Below are 24,104 nucleotides of genomic sequence, written 5' to 3' on the forward strand. Positions count from 1 at the left end.
TCTATTTTTCATTCCTTCAAAGATTTAATTATTATTGCAGCCACCCAACTAGATTACTAGGTTTCTTAATTCTTATAAGTTAAAGCCTCTTCTTATTTTTCCTTTATATTAGCTAGTACAATGCCTTACACATAAAAGTTTTGCTGTTACTAGACGAGTCACATAATTTTTACACTTATTTACATATTCCTTCATTAGATCCCTTGAGTTCACTGAGGGCAGAAAGTGTTGTTCTTTTTTGTATATCTGCACCTGCCAAATTCCTTAGCAAATGTCTGTTCAATGAATGAATATTGATTAGTCTCCCTATCTCAATCCCAATAAACCTATCCTCAATTTAGCTTCCACACATACAGAAGATAGCCCATATACTCTCAAATCCAACCATTTTTTCTGACCAAACTGGCCTGACCACAATATTATCAAGAGCAGTCTCACAGTATCAGTCAGGACTCTTGATTTTGTATCAAAAAATTCTGCTCAAATTAAGCAGAAAAGGGAATTTATTAGTTAGCATAATTTGAAAGCTCAAGGACAGCATTAACTTAAGGCCTGACTATTAATCCAAAGATTCAAACATTATCATCAGAACTTGGTCTCATTCTTTCCATCTTTTGGCTCTGCCTTCTAAGTTCCAGGCTTACACTGTATTCTCTCAGCAACTGCAGAGTCCAAAGCATGCCTCTTTCTCAATAGTTTCAATAAAACATTCACAATTAACAGACATGTGCAGTGACTGGAAATGTGCCCATCTCTGAACAATCACTATGGCCAGAAGGATGGCCTTCATTGACTGGTGAGGCCTACCTCAGTCATGTGCACACCTTTGTGTTAAGGCAGGGCACCCATAAAACTGAGAGGGGTGATTTCCTAGGAAAACTGGAGTATTGTTATCAAATGAAAGGGGAATGCATAATGGACTGGCAAAATTAACTTATGTGCCATATACTCCAGGATTTATTTTGCATGTTGTCCACCACTGCCTGCAATGGCTTTCCTTCTTATTCCTGCCTATCCAAATCTAAGCTACATCCCTTCTGCCCTAAAAAATCTTCGGTGATCTCCAAGATTTTCCTTATCCACTGGATCAAGTTACCTATTCCCAAATAAATATTTCCCTTTCCCTAAAGAGCTATTTTTTTTTAACAAACAAGAGTGAAAAACCTCAAGAAAATGTTCCTGATGAATTCTAATCATGTAAAGTTATAAATGGTATGGCTAATATATGCTGTTTTCTTAGAACGTAAACTCTTGAAGGACAGCAGGCCTACCAGATACAGTCTATACATTATGAGAGAACAGAATGCATGGCAACTTTGATATATATCTGTATCTCTATATATTATACATATATATCAGATACATACATTATATATAAATATATATTATAATTATAGGTATTATACTATCAATATTAATACTAGATATTATAATATTTACCTATGCCTGTATCTACCTATATATATATCTATATATTTATATATAGATAGAATATTCAAATAATTTTCCTGGTTTTAAATTTTAAATAATGTAAACAAAATATTTTAGCTAACATAAGTTATATCTGAATTCATCAAAGTACCTAATACTACAGGTACACTATGGTTTTGGAGTTACTTCACACTAGGATCAAATCCTGGCTAATACTGCCTCTCCTGGCCTTTAACTACAGGTCTTCCAGCAAATGATCTAACATCTCCAAACCCTAACAGCAACAGTAATATCTACCTGCACACAGGGAGGCTATATGGTACAGGAGACAGAAAAGAGTTAGATGGATCTGGGCTGAAATTCTACCACTAATACTAGTTACAAGACTTACTCTGAGGGGATTCCTCATCTGTAAATTCTGAGTGCCTCTTCATATGTAAATTGGGGATAATAATGCTTAGTCCATTGGTTATTTTGAGCATTTAACAAGGCAATGTATTTTAAAACACCTAACAATGAAGAGCAAACAGTGTATACTCAATAAATGATGATATCCACATTAAATTATCTGCTTAAAATAATTCAAAGGGACACCTGACTGGCTCAATCGCACGTGACTCAATCTTAAGGTTGTGAGTTAAGGCCATATTGGGTGTAGAGATTATTTAATATTAAAACATTTAAGGGGCGCCTGGGAGACGCAGTCAGTTAAGCAACCAATTCTTGGGACGCCTGGGTGGCTCAGTTGGTTAAGCAGCTGCCTTCGGCTCGGGTCCTGGGATCGAGTCCCACATCGGGCTCCTTGCTCGGCAGGGAGCTTGCTTCTCCCTCTGCCTCTGCCTGCCATTCTGTCTGCCTGTGCTTGCTCTCTCCCCCTCTCTCTCTCTGATAAATAAATAAAATTTAAAAAAAAAAAAAAAAAAACATTTAAGGGGCGCCTGGGAGACGCAGTCAGTTAAGCAACCAATTCTTGATTTTGGCTCAGGTCATGATCTCAGGGTTGTTGAGATCAAGCCTGTCAGCTCCATACTGGGTGTGGACCCTGCTTAAGATGTTCTCTCTCCCTCTCCCTCTCCAAAAATAAAAAATAAAAAATTTTAAAAATAAAATAATTCGGGGCACCTGAGTAGCTCAGTTGGTTAAACAACTGCCTTCTGCTCAGGTCATGATTCTGGAGTCCCAGGATCCAGTCTCGAATCTGGCTCCCTGCTTAGCGAGGAACCTGCTTCTCCCTCTGACCTTTCCCCTCTCATGCTCTCTCTCTCTTTTGCTCTCTCTCAAATAAATAAAAATTAAAATTAAAAAAATAATAATTCAGAGCACAGTAAGGGAAAAATTTATTGGGATTAGTTATTTTTCTACATAAATAGCTCTGGGTTTTCTTTTTTAATAAAATATATTTCTTCAAAGCAAAACATGTTAGTCCTAGAACTCTTTAAAAGCAGGTGAGATGGGGCACCTGGGTGGCTCAGTGGGTTGAGCCTCTGCCTTCGGCTCAGGTCATGATCTCAGAGTCCTGGGATAGAGCCCCACATATGGGGCTCTCTGCTCAGCAGGGAGCCTGCTTCCTCCTCTCCCTCTGCCTACCTCTCTGCCTACTTGTGATCTCTCTCTGTCAAATAAATAAATAAAAATATTAAAAAAAAAAAAAAGCAGGTGAGATAATGAACCAGATAAACTCCTGTAATCAACTTGTTCTTTAGCTTCAGGCTTAATATAGTGATACTGAAATGACTCACACCAATATAAAATCACTATATTACCCATCTCCTGAATAATCATATGCCATATAACCATCTCCTGAATAGAATCAGGAAATCTGGGGATGACTGACAATTTTAGATGTTGTCTATCAGAACATATGCAAAAGGCACATGGCTGTTCATATTTACCTTAGCAAGAAAGTTTAATTTCTGTAACATTCTCTAAAAATACAAAATATCTTCAGCACAACTGTTTCCAGAAAGAGATTAAATAATTAGACATTTAATTTTTCCACTTTACACTAGAGTGAAAATTTCTCTAGAAAGAAGTTTCTTGAAGTAGTTTAACGGTTCCATTTATCTTTTTTTTAACACGAGTAAATCATATGTAATACTCCTCAATCTTTAACGAGTGCACAAAGAAAATTATTGAATCAAATTTTAAAATAAATTTTAAAATTTTATTTTAAATTTTATTTAAATTTATATTAAATTTTCTCTAAATTTTAAATTTCTAAAATAAAGTAAAATGGAATAAATGTAAGACATAAAGTACTACACATTCTTTCACTATATCAAAAAACCACTAAATCAAAACCAAATACTTAAATACATCATACTATACAAACCTGTATAAGGGATTTTTCCCCTCCTTTGTGTTAAACATGAATAGACTCGGTTTTTAATCTACTCCCTAAGGAAGCTATATTTTAAACACAAGAAAAACATTACGTTGAATGCCTCAGTCACCAGACATTGTTCTCTACAACTAAGAAAACCAAATAATACCCAATTCCTTATTACCCTTCCTGTGTTCAAACCATGTAAAAAACAAAATAATGTTTATTTTTAAAAGCATTAAATACAGATACGGTAAACAATATGTGTCTTTTCTTCCCTCAACTTTTCTGGGAGGCGTGAGGAGGTAGAAAAGTAATGGGAGTCTGAAGTTATTTTCACAACTCTCCTAAGCCAACTAGATAAAGGTAGAGAAAGAAAAGTTACAGCCTAGGGTTCACATTAAAAACAACTCTCAAAGAAACGTCAGTGCTCAGATCAATGCTTCCCCGACAACGCAGTGACCAACGCTGCTCTGCTCTATTAAGAGAGATAACAATCCCAAATCTGAAAGGCCTGCAGAAACCGGGGCGGGGCAAGGGTCCACCTTAAGCAGCGGCAGAAGTTAATTTTCCAGGAGAATAAAACAGTAGTCCTCTATCCCTACGGTCCTCTTCCCCGAGAGATGCTGCAGTCTGCCGCCTCGCCCCAGGCTCGGGGTCTGGCCCGCAGGCCCGGGGGGGCTGGCCGGGTTGGGGCAGTCGGCTTCGCCCCGTTACCCGGGTCCCAAGCAGGCGCTATGGCACCGGTTGCTCTAACTATCTCCGAGTCCTGCCACCGTCTGGGGGCGCCTCCCGCCGCGCCCCGGGACCCACGTCGGCAGGGATGCCCCATGCCCCACTCACCCGCCCGGGTGGTGTCCGTCAGGTCGTGGTTGGCCGCTCCCCGGGGAAACTCCCTCAGTTTCCGGCCGCTCAGACTCAGCACCCCGGTCACTGCCGCCTCCTCCAGCGCTCGATCGAGGGAGCGGCTCCACGAACCCGGGCCAGGACCAGGGCCTGTCCCGGAGCTTGGGCCACAATTAACACCGGAGAGGTTACCTCCCGATGCTACTGGGCCAGAATACTCTGGAGCCGTGGCCACAGCAACCAAGCCCGCGGCCGCCATTTCCAGCCGACAACTCTCGAGCCCCCGGCTCAGCGCATGCGCTGCCAGAACTGATGGGTGGGCGGGGAAAGGGGCAGACAGACCCCGGACGGTTCTCTTGATGGGCAGGGCTTGCAGCGCCCCTCCGCACATCCAGGCGCTTGCCTCCGCCTACATCGAGGTTTTCAAGGGAAATTAAAGCGGAACTCACATATCTGGAGCAGCCCCCTCCTCTAGACTCCCCGTAGCATTTTTACCATGCCTCTACGAAAATATCTTTTAGAAAACGCTCCTCACAGAAACTTCTCTGCCTTCCTCCCGCAATACGGGAGGGTTAAACATTAAATTAAAGCTTCTCAACACTGCTGCCACCAGAAACATACGCATTGAGAGGGAACCCTGGGACGCGACATATAAAACGTTTTCCCAACTGCTGTCATTCTACACGCCAAGTGATCTAGATTGAGACGTGGATTTATTAACTATTATTGTCAGAGGTAAAAGTAAGTGCTAACCTGGCTACCAAACTCATGATCCTCATTGAAAGGGTTATATAAATGTTTTGGGTACTCCCTCCCTTTAAAAAAAAAAAACAAAAACAAAACAAACATTTTAAATAGTATTTGTCCTTTAGGCGAGATTTTATTGTTGAACAAATCAGGATGAACAGCATTCATGTCTAAATTTGTCTGGAACCAAAACCGAGGAAAAGAAAATATGACTATAATCTACACGTGGGAATTAGAATGGAAGAAATGATAAAAAAAAAAAAAAATCACTGTTAACTGAAAAACTGGAAACTTCACTTTAAACCAGTTAGGTCTCATTTACATTGCAACCAGTCTCTAGCATATTCTTTCACACATTTAAGCCATTCCTGCTACATGATGTAAATTCCCCTACAATGAATTAACTAGTATTTATGGGAAATAAAAGAGGCTGACCCTTTCCCTAGGAGATTACAATCTAATAATCAGACAAATATACCAATTTGAGAGTAAGACAAAACAAAAGGCTAAGTAAAGGTAGTGGGGTTAAGCTATCAGAATTCAGAGAAAAACAGCAACAGTTAATATCTATCTGCACACAGGGAGGTTCTATGGTATAGCAGACAGAAAAGTTAGATGGACCTGGGCTGAAATTCTACCACTAATACTAGTTACATGACTTACTCTGAGGGATTCCTCATCTGTAAATTCCCAGTGCCTCTTCATATGTAAATTGGGGATAAGCCATTCCTGCTACATGATGTGAATTCCCCTACAATCAACCAACTAGTATTTATGGGAAATAAAAGAGGCTGTCAGGGGCCTTTCCCTAGGAGATTACAATCTAATCATCAAACAAATATACCAATTAGAGAATAAGACAAAACAAAAGGCTAAGTAGAGGTAGTGGGGTTAAGCTATCAGAATTCAGAGAAAAGGAATCTATCATGGATGAATGCTTTTGAACTAAATCTGAAGGACTATGAAATAGGCAAGGTAAGAGCAATATTCCAGATTGGGAGAAGTATCAACATGAACACACACAGGTATGATTTATAATGGTCCATGTGGAGAACATTTAGGGCCAAAGCCAAAAATTTCATGAGCCAGCAAAAGAAAATAGAGTTGGACAGCCTACCTATCATTCAAAGCCCAACTCTTCAATGAAACTTTGATTAGCACTTCCCCCAACTACTAGACGGAAGAGATTGCAAAAACATTTAATTTTAGAGAACAAAGTTGGGTTAGTAACAGTTGCTCAGAGAGTTGTTCTATGAACTCTTAATACTGCATTCCAGGTTCTTCAGCAGCAAGTTGCATGACTATTATCAATGTCATAATATGAGTATGGGTTACTACAATGGCAAGTGATGTGTCAGCTCAAAACAAATCCAATGTATGATTTTTTTGTTGTTGATATTCTGATCTTTCTAAATGTTTTGTTCTTCTTAGAAAGATTTTAAGGTATTAAAGAACAGGAGCTCATTTTGTATTTTTTTTAAAGAAATATTTCAATCTCGGGAAATGTTTCAACTACAGTGACTAAAGCACCATCATATATTCCATATTAAATGCTACAATGCTAAAGTTATCAGATATTTATAAAATGTACCACTGTCATCTGAATTTGATTACCTATTACATTCTACATTTACACTAAATTCTTCTAGCAAGTTCTCCATAATATGGCCTCATTTTCCTACCTACCTACACATGTATCTCATAACTGCAACATCCATGCTAATCCTGGTCTCTAAACTTCTGACCAAGTTTATAGACTGACATTACTTTGCCTATTAAACTGGATTTTAAGGTCATTAATACATTAAAGTCTGTAATTACCTTCCATACTCCAGAGCTGAGTATTTTAATAGGAGCTAAGGATGAATGGAAGCAGACACAGATGAGTTAGGTACTAATACAGCAGAGGTTATATATTACTATGAAAATGGCAGCTTGGTTAGAGAGAAAAAAAAATTTTTTAGAACAGGGTAGATAAACCTATAGGTATTTGAAATCCAAAAGAAAAGTCTGTGGGTAGGAAGAGAAATGAAGATGCTCTATATATCACGAGAACAAGTCCTAGGTAAAGAAAGGCTGGAAGAAAAGTAATCAAGATGTTAATTTTTAAGACTTATAAGGATTTCAGTTACCTACAAAGGTAGATTATGAGGGAATTCTCATCCTACTCCTTCAGTCTTCCCCAGAAAATAAGTGAGAAGATCATCTTGTGAGAATAAGATACAGGAGGAATCACTATGAGGATTTCACCAAAGTGTCTAGTGATGAATTAAGGTGATGAGAAACAGTTGCAAAAAGGCTAAAAGCAAAAGTGCTACAGGGGCCTCTAACTTATTCTACAGCTGCTCTGTGGTTTGGAAGCAGGAGCTGAAAAATATAGGCAGTGAGGGTTAATGAATGTTAGGAATTGATACAGAGAACTTCCTGATTATCTGAAAGTTAACTCATTGAATGAATACCAGGGGCAATAGTTTCACTCTAATCTCAAGAGTTTTCCAGTTTTGTATCTCACTACCTCATGCAGAAACAGACTTTTCCCCTTCCTACTCACTAGATGTATGTTGTGGTCACTCCTTTAAGACTCCATTTTTATAAACTCAAAGCAGTGGGATTAAAATCTTGACCAATCTTACCCTCTTCAAATGTAAAGCACAGAAACTGGCTTGATGAATACATTTTATAAATCCCTTTCTGACTCTTTAAATAAGCAGTGCTAATAACTGATTTTTTAAAACTTTATATAAGAAAATTTAGATAGTATGATTTTCTTCTCATTAAAGGGAAGTGGAAATAGTAGAAATCAGACACATACACACTAGGGAAATAATTTCCTATTCATCTTTAAACATCAGTAAACCTCATCCAAAATACAACTCAGAACAAGGGATTTCCAGCTCCAGCATGGTATTACTTCCTGGTTTCACCAAGCTTTTTGGTAATAGATAGAAGTAACATAAAGCAGGTAAAAAGAGGTGTTAAGAAGTCAACCATTTATAAGAAAATCTTTAAATCCCTATTCAATGGCCCACAATAGTATAAAATTCCTGTTATAAATGCTTGGGGTTTATTGTTCTCACTTTTAAAAAGGAATAGCTTCAAATTGATCTATGTAAGAACTGTCTTTAAAAGGAAGCTTAAATCTCCTTTTATATACAGTGACAACAGAACAATAATTCTGATGAAACTTCAAAAATCAGAAATGAAGAAATCATTTTCTGCCCTGATAACTGCCTGTATTCAGAATGTATGGTTTTCCTTTGTAGTCCAAAGTCAGCTATTTTTTTTTTTTTTTACCTCTTTAAAGTAGTAAATCTAGACACATTAAGAAACAGAACAAAGGAGCAAAGGGAAAAGAGAAAAAACAAGAAACAGACTCCTTTACTATAAAGAAATGGTTACCACAGGTGAGGGATGGGTGAAATAGGTGATGGGGATTAAGGAGGGCACTTGTCATGATGAGTACTAGGTGATTAAAATATTTTTAAAAAATTAAATTAAATTAAAAGTTATCCTGTGTATACTGTGTGAATTATAAAGCTGACAGTAAAACATATTTAATTGAACAAAAAATTATCATTGGGCAATGCAGCCTACAAATTTCTTCATACTTAAAAGTATTTTATGATGTGTTTGTAATTTAAATTGTGAAATTTATGCCTATTAGAAAAAAATATGTAATGTCTAATTAGGAACACTGGCCTTTTCTAAGACATTTACATAACTTTAATACCAAAATAATTAAGTCTCAAAAATTATGGTAGAGTAGATTTACTTGTCATGCTACAAATGCTAAAGCACGGCTATTACCATTTCTTAGGTATCTGACAACCAAACATCATTCCACTACTTTCTTTGGATGTTCAAGTCACAGAAGCAGTTTATTATGACATGAGAATTAAAAGACCTGAGCTCAAAAAGTGACTCTGCCACATGTAAGTCTTGAAAAGCTGAGTCTCACTTGGCTAAGATACAGACCGAGAAGTTGAAATGGACGATCTTGAAAGGTTCATCTAGCCTGAAATTCTGCATTCTAAGTAAATTTCATTCTTTATTTTAAACTCCTCCTGGCTTCCTGTTTGGAGCTTACAGATGAAATGGTCAAAAGGCAGTCAGAATAGAAGTCTAGACTGACTTAACAATTTAACTGGTAGTTTTTCAAGCCCCCAAAATTATAAATATAATCACTACAAAGTTCTTTGTAACACAGAACAATCTAAAAATCACAACTCGATCTTTATAGCTAAGAATAAATGTGAGACCTGTAAGATTTTATTTGTTAAAAATGAACAGCTTCAGAATAGATCTAAATTTGTAACTTTTCCAAAAAACACCATAAAGTACAGTGTAAAGCATCTCCTCATTAAATACAAACTTTCATTTTGTGATGCACTGCATCAATGTTTTGCATACACCTTGATGCAAAGGAAATTTTAAGTTGTCCTGTTTAAAAAAAAATTTAAGAACTGAAAAAGGATGACTACAACCACATCCCAAGAAAGGAAATTTTCCTCCAATAAACCATATTCTTTTGTTTATATACAATGTTAGCACTCAAGAATTTTAATTTAGTTATAACAAAGGCAAAATTTCATATTTAAAATGAAAATGAAATTAGAGATGCACAAAGAGCAAAAGTTTAATATACCAAAGACACTGTTGTTTGATGCAATTAATGTCAGTATTTGGGACAATTTGTAAGGTTTTCAAGAAAAATGGCATTAATAATAGCTCTGTACAGTATTTAAAATAAAAAAAAAAAGAAAGCATCTTTATACCATATTTTCATGAACTGTTCTAAAGACAGCAAATCTGTGCTCAGTTGTTTTTCCTTTGCTTTAAAATAAGCTATCAGTAATTCTAAACCAGTCTAAAATAAGATGGACTGTTAATGGATGAAATCTAAGCATCTGTACTTGCAAAAATGTTTTGCAACGAGTCCTTGGCCTAAGGAGACTAGAGTTTATTTTCAAATTGTGTGACTGGCTTCCAATAATCCCTTATCAGTAGACTTAACTGGCAAAATACCAGGTATTAAGGATCAGATTTAATTCTTTGGTATAAGCATGAAACTGTTAGGTGATACTTTTCCGTGGCTAGCATAAACCAAAGTAACCCAAGGAGCATGAGAGAAAACAGTGACATCTAATATGCAATGCAAGGCAGGCAAGAGTGATGACTTAATGTTTTGTTTTGTTCTATAGGGAAAATCAACACCAATACACTCCAAGGAAACTAACACCTATACTTAGAGGTTTTAACATTATAGCAAAACAAAAGGTTAAGCTTCAAAATGACTGGACTTGTAGCTGGACCGTGTTACTGCATTTTGGCATTATACTGTAACTTATAGTATACAACCATCTGAGGACTTTCAGCCTAGCTTGGCACAACAGATTAATTCCTCCCACTCCTCTAGTGTGTGGGAGAGAAAAAAAAAAACCCTCTCACCATAAATGCCTAAACTTTATACATACAAGAAAGGTATAAAACAAGGTTACAATGTAACTCTATTACCATTTCCGATATTTTTCTTTGCGACATATACAAGTGTTTTTTATTTTGAAACTGCATACTGTGTCATTAGCAAGCTTAAAAGGCTTATGAAATTTAACTTTTTTGAATAAGTCTAGGACTTTATGGCTATTGATTTTAACCATCAAAGTATCTAAGGGAATCAATCCATTTTGGTAATTTTAATTCTTCTAAATATTGTTCGAAGAATTCTTCATGGACACTAGATGCAAGGCTACATTAAATTCAAACAGTATATCTGTGTCCTGGGTTTTGAAGTTTTTCACCTCAGTTCTCTGTCCTCAACCTGCTACTTCCTCCTGTTTTCTTCATTTTCTAAACACAATTTTCAGGTTTTTACATTGGACCTTCTCTTCCAAGGTAATTTTGTAAACACACATTTATTTATAGCCTTTAAATATCAACAGTTTAAACAAAGACTAATGCCTAGAGTCACATTTCTTGTTAGAAGTTCAGTATTAAAAATTAACAACTCTGGAGGATTAACCTAATGTCATCTGAAAAGAACCCAAATTCCAGATATTCCCCAAAATCTTAAAACTCAAAACTGGAATTCTAGTGATTTTTTTTTAATATATCTAATGAAGAAAAGTCAACTGCACTTATTACATCAACACTATTAAAGGATAGGTGACAGAAACAAAGGGACCTACTCATATCTCTGAAGACCAAGATTTACCATGGCAAAGTGTAAAAAATGAACAAAAGTGATGAGATCCTAAATACCACTATCATAAAAATAATTAATTTCTATCATTCTGTGTTCTTTCTGCTTCATGAGGAACCAAAGAAGTCAAACAGAGAATTGTTCTGTCTGGACCATGAAATCTTAAGAACAGATACGTATATTCCCTGTTACTCTTTCAGGGAGTTATTTATACATGTTTAAAAAAAAAACAAAACACACTTCAAAAATAAAAATAAGAGTTATTTAGCCTTGTGAATATTTTGAAATAAAGTTTCTTGAATTTTTGTGATGAACTCTTCAAGCAATTCAACTTTTAAAACAGAGGCATCACTCAAAAGTCCCTTTGACATGGATCTATCCCACAGTTACAAAACGGCTTCCTCCTTTGTTGAATGTGAGAGTAGCTCTTTGTTCCTTCAGGATCCCAAATCGCTCATTCAAAGTCATCCCTGTCTAGAGAAAACAAAATAAAAAAATTAACAACTTGACTATTAGCCGTATTTGCTTAAGAACAATAATGTGATCATAATGGTAATTCAAAGCAACAACTAACATTTCCTAAATATTTATGCATACAAACTCATTTAACTCTAACAAAAATCACATATATGAAATAGGTGAATTTAGTGAGGTTCGGAGAAGTTAGTTAACTTGCCTACTTGCAGCTCCAGAATTTCAACCTAGTGATCTGACTCACAATCTCTACCTCCTAACCCCTATAAATGCCTACATTATACACTACATAAAACTCATTACCATAATGCCCAAAAGTCATAAATCCAAGAGTTTCTCTATATGAATTGTTTTTAGGCTCTACAAACATTGCCACAAATTCTAGTGATGTCTCTGATAAAAGACAAAATCTACTTGTGAATATTTGAAACCTATTTTTTTTTTTAATTTTTTTGTTTGACAAAGAGAGAGAAAGACCACAAGTAGGCAGAGAGGCAGGCAGAGAGAGAGTGGGGGAAGCAGGCTCCCTGCCGAACATAGAGCCTGATGTAGGGCTCAATCCCAGGACCCTGAGATCATGACCCGAGCTGAAAGCAGAGGCTTAACCCACTTAGCCATCCAGGTGCCCTGAAACCTATTTTTTTTTAAAGATTTTGTCAGAGAAGAGAGAGGGAGAGAAAAAGTGCAAGTGTGCACACTAGCAGGGGGAGCAGCAGGAAGAGGGAGAAGCAGGCTCCCTGCTGAGCAAGGTGTGGGACTTGATCCAAGGACCCTGGGATCATGACCTTAACCAAAGGCAGAAGCTTAACTGACTGAGCCACCCAGGCATCCCTGAAACATACTTTCTTGAATTTCTATGAGTTTTTGAATTTCTGTGAGTTCCTCACAGAAATTCAAATCAACATCTGGTTTTTGATTAACAACCAAATTATATGTCACCGTTTCTTTTTTTTAAAATATGTATGTATATATACATATTTTTAAATTTTATTTATTTAAACGACAGAGAGAGAGTGCGCAAGCAGGCAGAGTAGCAGGCAGAGGGAGAGGGAGAAGTGGGCTCCCTGCTTAGCAGGGAGCCCAACACAGGGCTCAGTCCCAGGACCCTGGGATCATGACCCAAGCCGAAGGCAGTCACTTCACCAACTGAGCCACCCAGGCGCCCCTATGTCATCATGTAACCATGACAAAATAAAATAAAAAGTAAAACAAACTTGGTCAAACTTCTGTCCATACTCCCTATTTCAATTCCACACTCATCAATGGATACAAAAATAAAAAAAGCATTTGACAAAATCCAACATCCATTCATGATAAAAATTCTCAGTCAATTATGAATAAAGGGAACTCCCTCAACCTGATAAAGAGAATCTACTAAAAACCCACTGCTAACATCATACACAATGGTGAAATACTTCATGCTTTCTCCTCATGCCTGGGGACAAGGCAAGCATACCATGCTCTCACCACTTCTATTCGACACTGTACAGAAGGTTCTAGCCATCACAATAAAGAAGAAAAAGAAAAGGTTTAAAGATTGAGAAGGAATTTGAAGGATGACATGATTGTTTACAAAGAAAATCCTAAGGAATCCACAAAACTGCTGAAGTAGTTAAGTGAATTTTAGCAAGAATCACAAGACACAAAGTAGAATGTAATATAAAAACTGTCAAAACCACAGTGAGACACACCACCTACAAGCACTTGGAATAATCAAATGACAGGCAACAACAAGTGTAGATGAGGATGTGGAGAAATTTAGAACTCTCATACATGCTGGAAGGAATGTAAACAGTGCAGCCAAATTGGAAAACAAGTCTGGCAGTTCATAGATGATAGGATCTAGGAATTCTGCTGGTAGGTTTTTATCCAGGGGAAATGGAAACACCTACTCATACAAAAGACATGTACGGGGCACCTGGGTGGCTCAGTGGGTTAAAGCCTCTGCCTTCGGCTTGGGTCATGATCCCAAGGTCCTGGGATGGAGCCCCACACATTGGGCTCTCTGCTCAGCAGGGAGCCTGCTTCTCTCTCTCTCTGCCTGCCTCTCTGACTACTTGTGATCTCTGTCAAATAAAGAAATAAAATCTTAAAAAAAAAAAAAAGACATGTACATCAATGTGCAGATGACCATTATTCACAACAGCCACAGAATGGAAATAGCCCAAGTGTCTATCAACTGATGAATGAAAAATTAAATACAGTATATCCATATGATGGAACATTATTCAGTAATAAAAAGATCATACCCTATGGATGAAACATGAAAATACTATGCTAACTGGATGTGGTGCATAAACAATGAATGTTGCAACACTGAAAAAATTAAATTAAATTTAAAAAAAGAAAAGAAAAAAATACTATGCTAAGTAAAAGAAGTCAGTCACAAAAGACCACATATTTTATGATGCTATTCATATGAAATGTCTACAATAGGCTTATCTATGGAAACAAAAAGTAGGGATGCCTGGATGGCTCAGTTGGTTAAACGTCTGCCTTTGGCTCAGGTCATGATCCCATGGTTCCAGGATCGAATCCCACATTAGGCTCCTTGCTCAGCAGGGAACCTGCTTCTTTCTCTGCCTCTCACCGCTACTTGGCTCGCTCACTCTCTCTCACAAATAATTAAGAAATCAAAAATTTAAAAGTTAAATAAAATAATAATAAAAAAGAAAGTAGATCCATCAGTGGCTTCCCAGGGTTGAAGAGACTTAGGACACCCTATTTAATTCATTACACACTTTTTAAAATTAATTAAGATATTCTCAATCAATGGCCCACAGAAATACAAACTAACAAAAAAATTTACCTGTTTTCCAACACTATTTATGTCAAATTGTAAGGGGACACCTTTAGGGACTTTCTTTACATCAGATTGTTCCCGTTTTGTCAAGAATGAGGGTACAGCAGCACGAGTTAACCGTGGTTTCTGAGTTCTGTTAGGAAAAAAGTTAGTATGAAATCAGATAAGCTTAATAATCAAAAACAGAAAAATAAATTATCTGGTACATAAGACATCTTGATTTGTACACATGTTCCAATGGATAGGGCTATTCTGTGTTCTCAAAAAAGTACACCAGTCCTCCCTTTTCCATAGGGTATACATTCCTGAACTGCCCCTCACCCCCACTGGCAGATACCTGAAACTGCAGATAGTACTGAACCCCTACACATACTGTATGTTTTTTCCTATACATACATACCTATGATAAAGCTTAATTTATAAATTAGGAATGGTGTGAGATTAACAATAACTAATAATAAAAAAGAACTGTAGCAATATACTGTAATAAAAGTTGTATGAAAATGGTCTCTCAAAATGTTCTCCTCATTCAAAATGTTATTGTACTCACCATGTGAGATGATAAAATGCCTAAATGATGAGATGAAGTGAGGTGATTAATGTAGGAATTGTGCTGTAGTTGTCAGGCTACTACTGACCTTCTGACAATACATCAAAAAGAGGACCATCTGTTTCCAGAGCATGGTTGACTGGGTAACTGAAACCATGAGAAGTGAAATCACAGACAAGGGGGTACTACTGTACCTGGTTCTTGACTAATCTAGAGACTAAAATTTATAATCACTCATAGAATACCTCTTTAAGTAGAATTATAAACTTTTCAACAATCTGGAATGATTGGGGACTCAACCTCTGTTTTCTTCATTTACTAAAATGGCTGAAGAGATGAAATTCAAAACAAACCTATAAAGTTTATAATGCAATAAACATAATGGAATGGTTAACTAAATTAAGGTCATCCAGATAAAAGAACACACGAGGAAGTCTTTAAAAAGAAGGCAGATCTGTAGGTACTGAAAAGTAAAGACACAGGAGAAAATAGCAAATACATATATAGCATTCCCTCATTTATCATTATACATAAAAAAGAAATGTATATACTACTTAGTATATATGCACCACCTTTTTTTTTTTTTTTAATAAAAACATGAAACTGTTAAAAGTGGCTACTTTGGGGCTACAGAACCAGGAATCAAGAAAATTTTAACTTTATAATATACTATTTCCACCCTGTACTACAAGTATTACTTTTATCTTTGCCGTAGTTTATCTTAACTTGGATATCATGAGAAGTCCAACACTTTTCTATTACCTACTGAATAGGTAACAACTGAGAGGTTATAATTTCTGCACAATAAAAGGAGGACTTACACTGGACACTGCACTGCTCCAGGATTATCAATAGAGACAGTCAAAATTCCTCCATTTGTGGTGGAAGTCCGCCATCTAGTTTCAAAAAACCAAAAACTTCATTGAAGTGCAAGTTTATAAAACCTGTAGTGTATTTCATATAAAAACATGCATTTTAAAGTAGATATCACTTTTTCTTAGCTTTTAAAAAATACTAAGCCCCACAATAATATAATTAATCAGCATCTTGGGTATAGGAACCAGACACTTAAATTTGTTAAGTATTTTTCAGTGTAATAAATATATGTACATTAAATTAAATACAGAAAAGATTCTAATGAAAAGTAACAGTTCCCAGTTTTCTCTCCCAACTTACTGCTCCCCAGAGGCATACCTTTCCTGATCTCCAATGGCAGCAATTTTCACCTTTCCTATTTTTACTGTTTGCTAGTTCCTCCAGTTCACTGTTCAAGATGTGTATGTAATATTTTGGTATGATAAAGTTTTAGGTATCACACTATCCTCTCGTTTCCCCACCTACCTCTGAACATTTTGATATCTATATATCACTATTTTACCTCCATTATAACTTCATAAATACTTAAATCTCTCTCAGTTTCTTAAATCTCTTTCTTTTAATCTCTCTCAACACCATCCCCTCCCAACTTTGTATGAAAGAACAGTAGTACCTCTACTCCTTCCTTCTACCTCTTCTCCCACTTTGCACCTATTTTTTTTATCAGCTCTACTTTTATATTTATGTTACTCAAAATCAGACACTTTCACCATATTGTTAACCAAATAAAGTATTATGTGCTTTTTCCCCCTACAGGTTTATTCTCAAAAGTTCAAAACAGGGGTGCCTGGGTGGCTCAGTGGGTTAAGCCTCTGCCTTTGGGTCAGGTCATGATCCCTGGGTCCTGGGATCGAGCCCCATATTGGGCTGTCTACTCAGCAGGGAGCCTGCTTCCTCCTCTCTCTGCCTGCCTCTCTGCCTACTTGTGATCTCTCTCTCTCTGTCAAATAAATAAATAAAATCTTTAAAAAAAAAATTCAAGACAAACAGCATTTATATTATTACAATTATATAGGCATTGTTCATTGCAGAAGCAAACAGCTTATTATTATTTCTTTCCTTATGGTTCCCAATGTCATGACTCCCATGCAAAAGAGTATTGTGAACACCAAGTTCAAACAGTTTCTTTTCTTACACTCTGCTCATTTATAGCTGGCATCACATCTGGACTAACACCATGTTTTATACATTTTGTTTTTCAAAAGGTAGCCATAGTTCCAAATAATTTAATCTCAAAACCTGATCTTATTGATGGAATTAGAGTATTACAACTCACACGTCAGAAGTGCAATTCTAACAGACAAAAAATGTATTTTTAAAAAATTTTTATGGGGTTGGGGATAAAAAAAGAATATGTGAGGAGGAAAAACATCCTATTATAAAATTAAAGGTTTACAAGTTTTCTAAAATCTCTATTGGGTTTTCTTATATTTATTCCCTGAATAGGTTCACTTATATAAAGGCAGTTACAGATAATAAAGATCTATTTCATTAAAATGGAATAGGTCATTTTTTTTTTTTAAATAGAGTGATGTATTTGTTGTTAAAACTCATAACATGGACATGTGAAAATATAAAAGGCTCTTAGGGGAAAAAAACAAAGAACAAAATGGATTCATCTATTTCAGGTCAAGGGTTAATACACTTTTGGTCTCATTTAATTTCTGGGTTGCTAGTATTCTGGGAATTTTGAAATGACATCTTGAAAAACAAATTGAAACTTACTGACGAGTTCTCTTTGCTACTACATCGTCTAGCAGTTGTTCTGTGTTCAACTGGGCCTGAACCTGAAGGGGAAAAAAAAAGCAGTAGATCCCATAGAAAGCAGAGGATTTGAATCCAAAAAGCAATCCTGCTCTGTAACTTTATAACCCAGTGTGGTGTGTGTATGAATGCAAGAGAGGCATGTGACTATTCTGGCAATACCTCTTTGTTGGGGTTCCTATATCAGAACAAGTGGTAAAACAAATTTATACCTAAGTAGCACCTTAAACTCCTAAGATGCTGCTACTGATGACAACAAGAGAGAGAAAAGAAAAAATAAACAACCAAAAGAACTAATCTAATGTCACAGTCTCCATATCCCAAACCCAACCCCTACACCTCAACCAGGGGCTATGATTGAGGATTACTCAATCCTATGATTGAGGATTATTACTAAAGGAAGATGTTCAAGATCCCTTGAGTAAAAAGAAAGCACCAGCAAGGGTTTTTTTTTAAATACCTTTAGGCCTCTTCTGAAAAGAAAAGTTGCCTGACGAGTATCTTTCTGATGACTTAATTTATTTCCACTCCTGGTAAAATTGGCTGGAATGTTATTTCTGCAACAAAAACACACACATAGTGAATAGTCTCAGTCATTTAATAACTCTCAAACATCCTGAGAAAAAATAAGCAAAAATAGTTAAATTCATAGGTTGGACATTTGAGGTATACTAAACATAAAGACTCTGAATTATTTTCTTATTTATATAAAGCTATTGAGATTCAATTTTTAAATATCTTTCTGTAGCATGCTACATAACAACCTAGTTAATTCTGAATATTCCAACATAGAATATCTCTTCTGAAGACATTAAAAATAACATTTTTAATGCTATTTCTTAAATTTGCTGAAAAACATATGTACAGATTTATTTACAGGATTAGTAAAAAGAAAATCACAGCTAGGTATATCATAGTCAACTGCTGAAACCCAAAAGTAAAGAGAAAATCTTGAAAAATAACAACTACAGTTTTCCATTCTCCCTCAGAAACCTTTATATATTAATATAAATCACACAGAAACTTAGTCTTCCACTGCTTGCTCTTTCACACAAGGCAATGTACTCTCAATTATGTTTGACTTGACTTTCACCAATTCCCTTCTAATCTCTATGTGAGGTCAGTAAAATATGAGAGAACAAATTTTTCGTATTTATCTAGTATGTATTTTTTATAAACACTTAACAGACTGCCTAGTCTTATCTCCAGTTTTAGAGAGACTCAAATTTTCCTAGCTAGCACAATTAACATGGGTCATTAATGCCTCATGTAATGGACAAGTTCTTATTTAAGAAGTTACCATTTTCCAAAAGCTACTACACCAAATGATTCTCAAAAGAAAAAGAGACGGTAGTTAAGTGAAACTGAAACTCCAGCCATTCCACTTTACTTAGTTTTTGTTTTTGAATTATCTTCCACAAGAGATGAATAAGTGGTATTTGAAACTAAAATAATATAGACACTTCAGTTTATCAACTTCCTTTCTGCCCATTTTATACTTACAGAAAACAGAATGTCATAACAATAGGTCACATTTTTAAGTTTCTGTTATGCTTTCCATTTAACATAATAATCTCAGCTATGGAGGGCCTGGTTGGCTCAATAGAGCATGTTAACTCTTTATCTTGCTTGGGTTGTGATTGAGGGCGCCACATTACACATCAAGATTACTTTTTTAAAAATTCAGCTTAAGAAGCATTCATGAAAAATTCTTTGTAGTTTGCTTTTTCAACAAGTACATTGTTCTCTTAAGAGTGCTTGAGACCAAACAGCAATTTTAACTTTTAGAATTCCCAATTTTGAATAATTCCTGCAGAGTTGTTTTTACCTAACAATCAATTTTATAATTTTATTCTATATGCAAACAGAGATATTAAAGCAGACAGATGCTTAAGTTTATAATTTGTTAAATTCATCAATAATAGTGGGTCTAAGAAATAAGAAAGCCATTACTGAATGCTTCCACGTTGGATGTTCAAAGAGACATCCCAAATATGTGTCTTGAAAATGACCACTACAAATATATTCATTTGATCATTTAGGTGCATAAAGTGTTATCTTTATTTATTCAGGATAGCACAGTATTACCATATTTGAGTACTTACTTTCTATTTAACTGGTTAGGTCTCTTGAGAACTGCAACTGCTTTTCTCTGTACTTCATTTTGTCTCAGAAGGCTCGCCTTCCTTTTTAATGCTGGAAAATATCGTTCTATATTCTTTCAGAAGGCAAAAAACTATGTTAAGAGATTGCTTTTTGCTATACACCCTACTACAATAAACATTTCTGAAGCAGAATAAACAGAGACTGCTGAGATGTGCACGTTATTAGAGAAGCTAAAATGACTTGAAAATCTCCAGTCTAAGGGACTAAAAAGATAGCAACCACATCCATACTTAAAATACTTTCAGCAAAAGAAGAATCCTTTTTTCTATTTTGGATATGTTCACTTAGGTATTCTGGGGGATGCACAGGGAAACATAGCCCTAGAGCTCAAGAGAAGAATCAGGAAGCCAGAAACATAAATTAAGGAATCACTTATATAAACATGATTTTTGATTACCAAGTGACGGATAAGAGGGCCAAGTTCCAAAACAAATGTGTGAAAAAAGGCGGTTATGACAGCAAAGAAGTCTGAGTAGAGAGTTACAAGGAAAAAAAGGAATCAAGAAAATAGGCACGTGAAATGTACACTTTTTCTCCCTTACCTATATAAATTCAATCCAGCATTAAAGCCTAATTCAGACTGTCATATTTTCCATGACTTTTCAAAAAGTTCTTGGCAATACAAACTGTTCTCTTTTTTTCCTAAAGATTTTATTTATTTATTTGACAGAGAAACACAGCCAGAGAGGAACACAAGCAGAGGGAGTGGGAGAAGCAGGCTTCCTGCCAAGCAGGGAGCCCAACGTGGGACTCGATCCCAGGACCTTGGAACCATAACCTGAGCTGAAGGCAGACGCAGGCAACCTATTAAACAGTATCTTAAACTTAATCTAGATTACTTTATTGTATTTCAAAAACATCAACTGACTAAAAAAACATAAAAATTGTAAGTCTTCATTTTCATGAACATTTGGAAAAGAAGTAAATGTAAAGTCAAGGATAAAGAATATCAAGAGTATAGAGGAAATGTTAGGAAATTAGACTAATAACCCATTTCAAACTTTGTATTCTGTCTTTAATAATAACACCAAGTATCATTTTATGGGTAAATGTAAGTTCCCTCTATGCTGCTGTCACATGTTTTCTTCCTTCAAAGTACCTCCCATATTAAACCAGTTATTTGTATGATAATTTATTTAATGTTTATCTCAGCTCTCCATGAGGGATTTTCTACTGAGCTACTGCAGAATTCCTTACATCTAGGACATAGTCAGTACCCAATCACATTAATTAAATGATAAAAACACAGACTAAGATAATAACAATCCATTAATACATGCCGAACATGTTCCATGGATCTAACGTTTGTATATATGCATAAATGTGTTTTTTTAAAGTGTAAGGGGGGTGGCACCTAGGTGGCTCAGTCAGTTGAGCGTGTGCCTTCGGCTCAGATCATGATCCCCATGTCCCAGCTCAGTGGGGAGTCCACTTCTCTCTCTCTCTCCCTGCTTGTGCTCTCTTTCTCCCAAATGGATAAATATAAATACATAAATAAATAAATAAAAGTGAAAAGGTAAGTTTTTCTTTCACAATAATTTTGATATAAAAAATTATACCTTGAGTGGAAAAACTTTAAGGTATTTAAATTTTATGTCAATTTTACCAAGGCATTATTTAACATACAGTAAAATTTTAGGTGTACAATTTGATGAATTTGAGTTATTACATATAATCATGTAATGACATCAAAATCAAGATATAGAATACTGCACTCATCCTAAAACACTTCCTTGTGCCCCTCTGCAGTCAATTCCCTTCCATGACCTTACTCCCCACAAGGCAATGACTGATCTGTCACTACAGTTTAGCCTTTTCTACAATTTCAAATAAATGGAATCATACAGAACATAGTACTATGTTTTCCTTTTGCTTAGCATGATGTTTTGAGGTGTATCTGTGCTGTCATATACATTGATGTATTCCTTTTTTATTGCTAAATAGAATTCCATAGTATGGAGACATTTATTTTTACTATTAAAACCAGACAAGTGATTAAAACCACCCATTATGGGGTGCCTGGGTAGCTCAATGGGTTAAGCCACTGCCTTTGGCTCGGGTCAGGATCTCAGGGTCCTGGGATCGAGCCCCGCATCAGGCTCTCTGCTCAGCGGAGAACCTGCTTCCCCCTCTCTCTCTGCCTACTTGTGTACTTGTGATCTGTCAAATAAATATATAAAATCTTTAAAAAAAAAAAAATCCCATTAGTGGGAAATAGCTTCTATATATACACAACAGCAACACAACTTTTTTTTTTTAAGATTTTATGTATTTATTTGACATACACACACACACAGATCACAAGTAGGTAGAGAGGCAGGCAGAAAGAGAGGGGGGAAACAGGCTCCCTGCTGAGCAGAGAGCCTGACGCAGGACTCAATCCCAGGACCCTGAGATCATGACCCAAGCTGAAGGCAGCAGCTTAACCCAATGAGCCACCCAGGCACCCCAGCAACAAAACTTTTTAAGTTGACATTAGTACTAAATGGTTTACTATTACCAAAGTCAAGTTAAAAGTAATACAAAATACAACTGGGTTGCTCAGTTGGTTAAATGTCTGCCTTCAGCTCAGGTCATGATCCCCAGGTCCTGGGATCAAGTCCCGCATCAGGCTCCTTGTTCAGTGGGGAGTCTGCTTCTCCCTCTCCCTCTCTCTCTGCCTCTCCCCCATGCTTACGTGTTTTCTCTCTCTCTCTCAAATAAATAAATAAAATATTTTTAAAATTAAAAAAATTTAAAAAACATTTTTTTAAAGTTCTATGGGGAAAATAAAGTTCTATGGAACATAACATACTCTTCAAGCTTTGGGAAATTCTGAATCAAACAGAAAAAAGTTATAGAATTGATACTGACGAAATTATATATATCACTGGAAAAACCTCTAAAGAACATAAACACAACTTTAACCTGATGGGTTATTTTTAATTGACTCTAAACAACAAAGAGAAAAAAAAATTCATTACTGGAGACAACCATTCCCCTGTTGGCACAGCTACTTGCTCTCAGTAAATACTAGTTACATAAATGGTAGGCTATCTTCCCAGTCATTCCCTTCACAGATAGAAAATGTATTTTTGGGGCACCTGGGTGGTTCAGTAGGTTAAAGCCTCTGCCTTCGGCTTGGGTCATGATCCCAGGGTCCTGGGATCGAGCCCCAATCGGGCTCTCTGCTCAGCGGGGAGCCTGCTTCCCCCTATCTCTCTGCCTCTCTCTCTGCCTACTTGTGATCTCTCTCTCTCTCTGTCAAATAAATAATCTTTTTAAAAATGTATTTTTATCAAAATAATATCTCGCTAATTCACATAAGCTATGGAAAATGAGAGATAAAGTAACAACATCTAATTATCGTCAGAACTTTTTTAAGGTGTAAAATTCCTAAGTACATATAACAATTCAAGGCCAATTAAGCTATTATGGTAACTTGTTTAAAGAATAGAAAAAGATACTAAGTTATTTATATGGAAAAAGGTTTCTAATTTGCTAGAAAATAATCTGCTTCACAAGTACTGTATTTTATCCTAATCAGACTATTAATCTTATTCAGGCTGAGGAAAGGGTTTTAAGAAACAGCACTTTTCAAACTTTACCTTTGCCAAAATCATTCAACTATGAATAAATAGATCTTACTATTCAGTACATTCTTACATTCTATAATTAACATTTTCAATTTTCACTATTTTCTAACAACTCAAAAGACCACATGTAGTAATTTAATATTTTTACTGGGTAAAAGTAATTAGATAGCAGTTAAACCCAACCTCCCTTCCAGTATCCATATCTCATTAACGTTTTCCTATTTTTAACAAATTAGTAAACTGTGTGATAAAAGTTTTAGAGGCAAAAACGATTGCTGGTGGTGGCAGAACTGAAAAGTTATGGAATCTAAGACAGTTGTGGTTCTTAACCAGAATATGCACATTAAAAA

The 24,104-nt window shown here is 36.0% G+C and overlaps 2 protein-coding genes across 10 annotated transcripts in view; both read right to left on the reverse strand.

The window, feature by feature from the left end:
- LRCH3 (leucine rich repeats and calponin homology domain containing 3) overlaps nucleotides 1-5,065 on the reverse strand; it is a 118,503-nt gene extending 113,438 nt beyond the window's left edge. For 2 of the 9 annotated variants that reach the window (XM_059162966.1, XM_059162960.1), the window contains exon 1: nucleotides 4,598-5,061. In XM_059162966.1, coding sequence (XP_059018949.1) covers nucleotides 4,598-4,991 — 394 coding nt within the window. In that variant the 5' untranslated portion in view covers nucleotides 4,992-5,061. Of the gene's footprint in view, nucleotides 1-4,597 lie in introns of all 9 variants that reach the window. The other 7 variants (XM_059162969.1, XM_059162967.1, XM_059162965.1 and 4 more) reach the window with 6 other exon arrangements.
- Nucleotides 5,066-5,460: 395 nt separating this feature from the next.
- The window catches only part of FYTTD1 (forty-two-three domain containing 1), a 36,028-nt gene continuing 17,384 nt past the window's right edge, over nucleotides 5,461-24,104 (reverse strand). The window contains exons 4-9 of the mRNA XM_059162977.1: nucleotides 20,119-20,231; nucleotides 18,474-18,570; nucleotides 17,975-18,036; nucleotides 16,195-16,269; nucleotides 14,830-14,956; nucleotides 5,461-12,020 (exon numbers count right to left, since the gene is read on the reverse strand). Coding sequence (XP_059018960.1) covers nucleotides 11,922-12,020; nucleotides 14,830-14,956; nucleotides 16,195-16,269; nucleotides 17,975-18,036; nucleotides 18,474-18,570; nucleotides 20,119-20,231 — 573 coding nt within the window. The 3' untranslated portion in view covers nucleotides 5,461-11,921. The remainder of the gene's footprint in view (nucleotides 12,021-14,829; nucleotides 14,957-16,194; nucleotides 16,270-17,974; nucleotides 18,037-18,473; nucleotides 18,571-20,118; nucleotides 20,232-24,104) is intronic.

The sequence above is a fragment of the Mustela lutreola genome, chromosome 2 (assembly GCF_030435805.1).
Source record: "Mustela lutreola isolate mMusLut2 chromosome 2, mMusLut2.pri, whole genome shotgun sequence".
Classification (NCBI taxonomy): Eukaryota; Metazoa; Chordata; class Mammalia; order Carnivora; family Mustelidae; genus Mustela; species Mustela lutreola.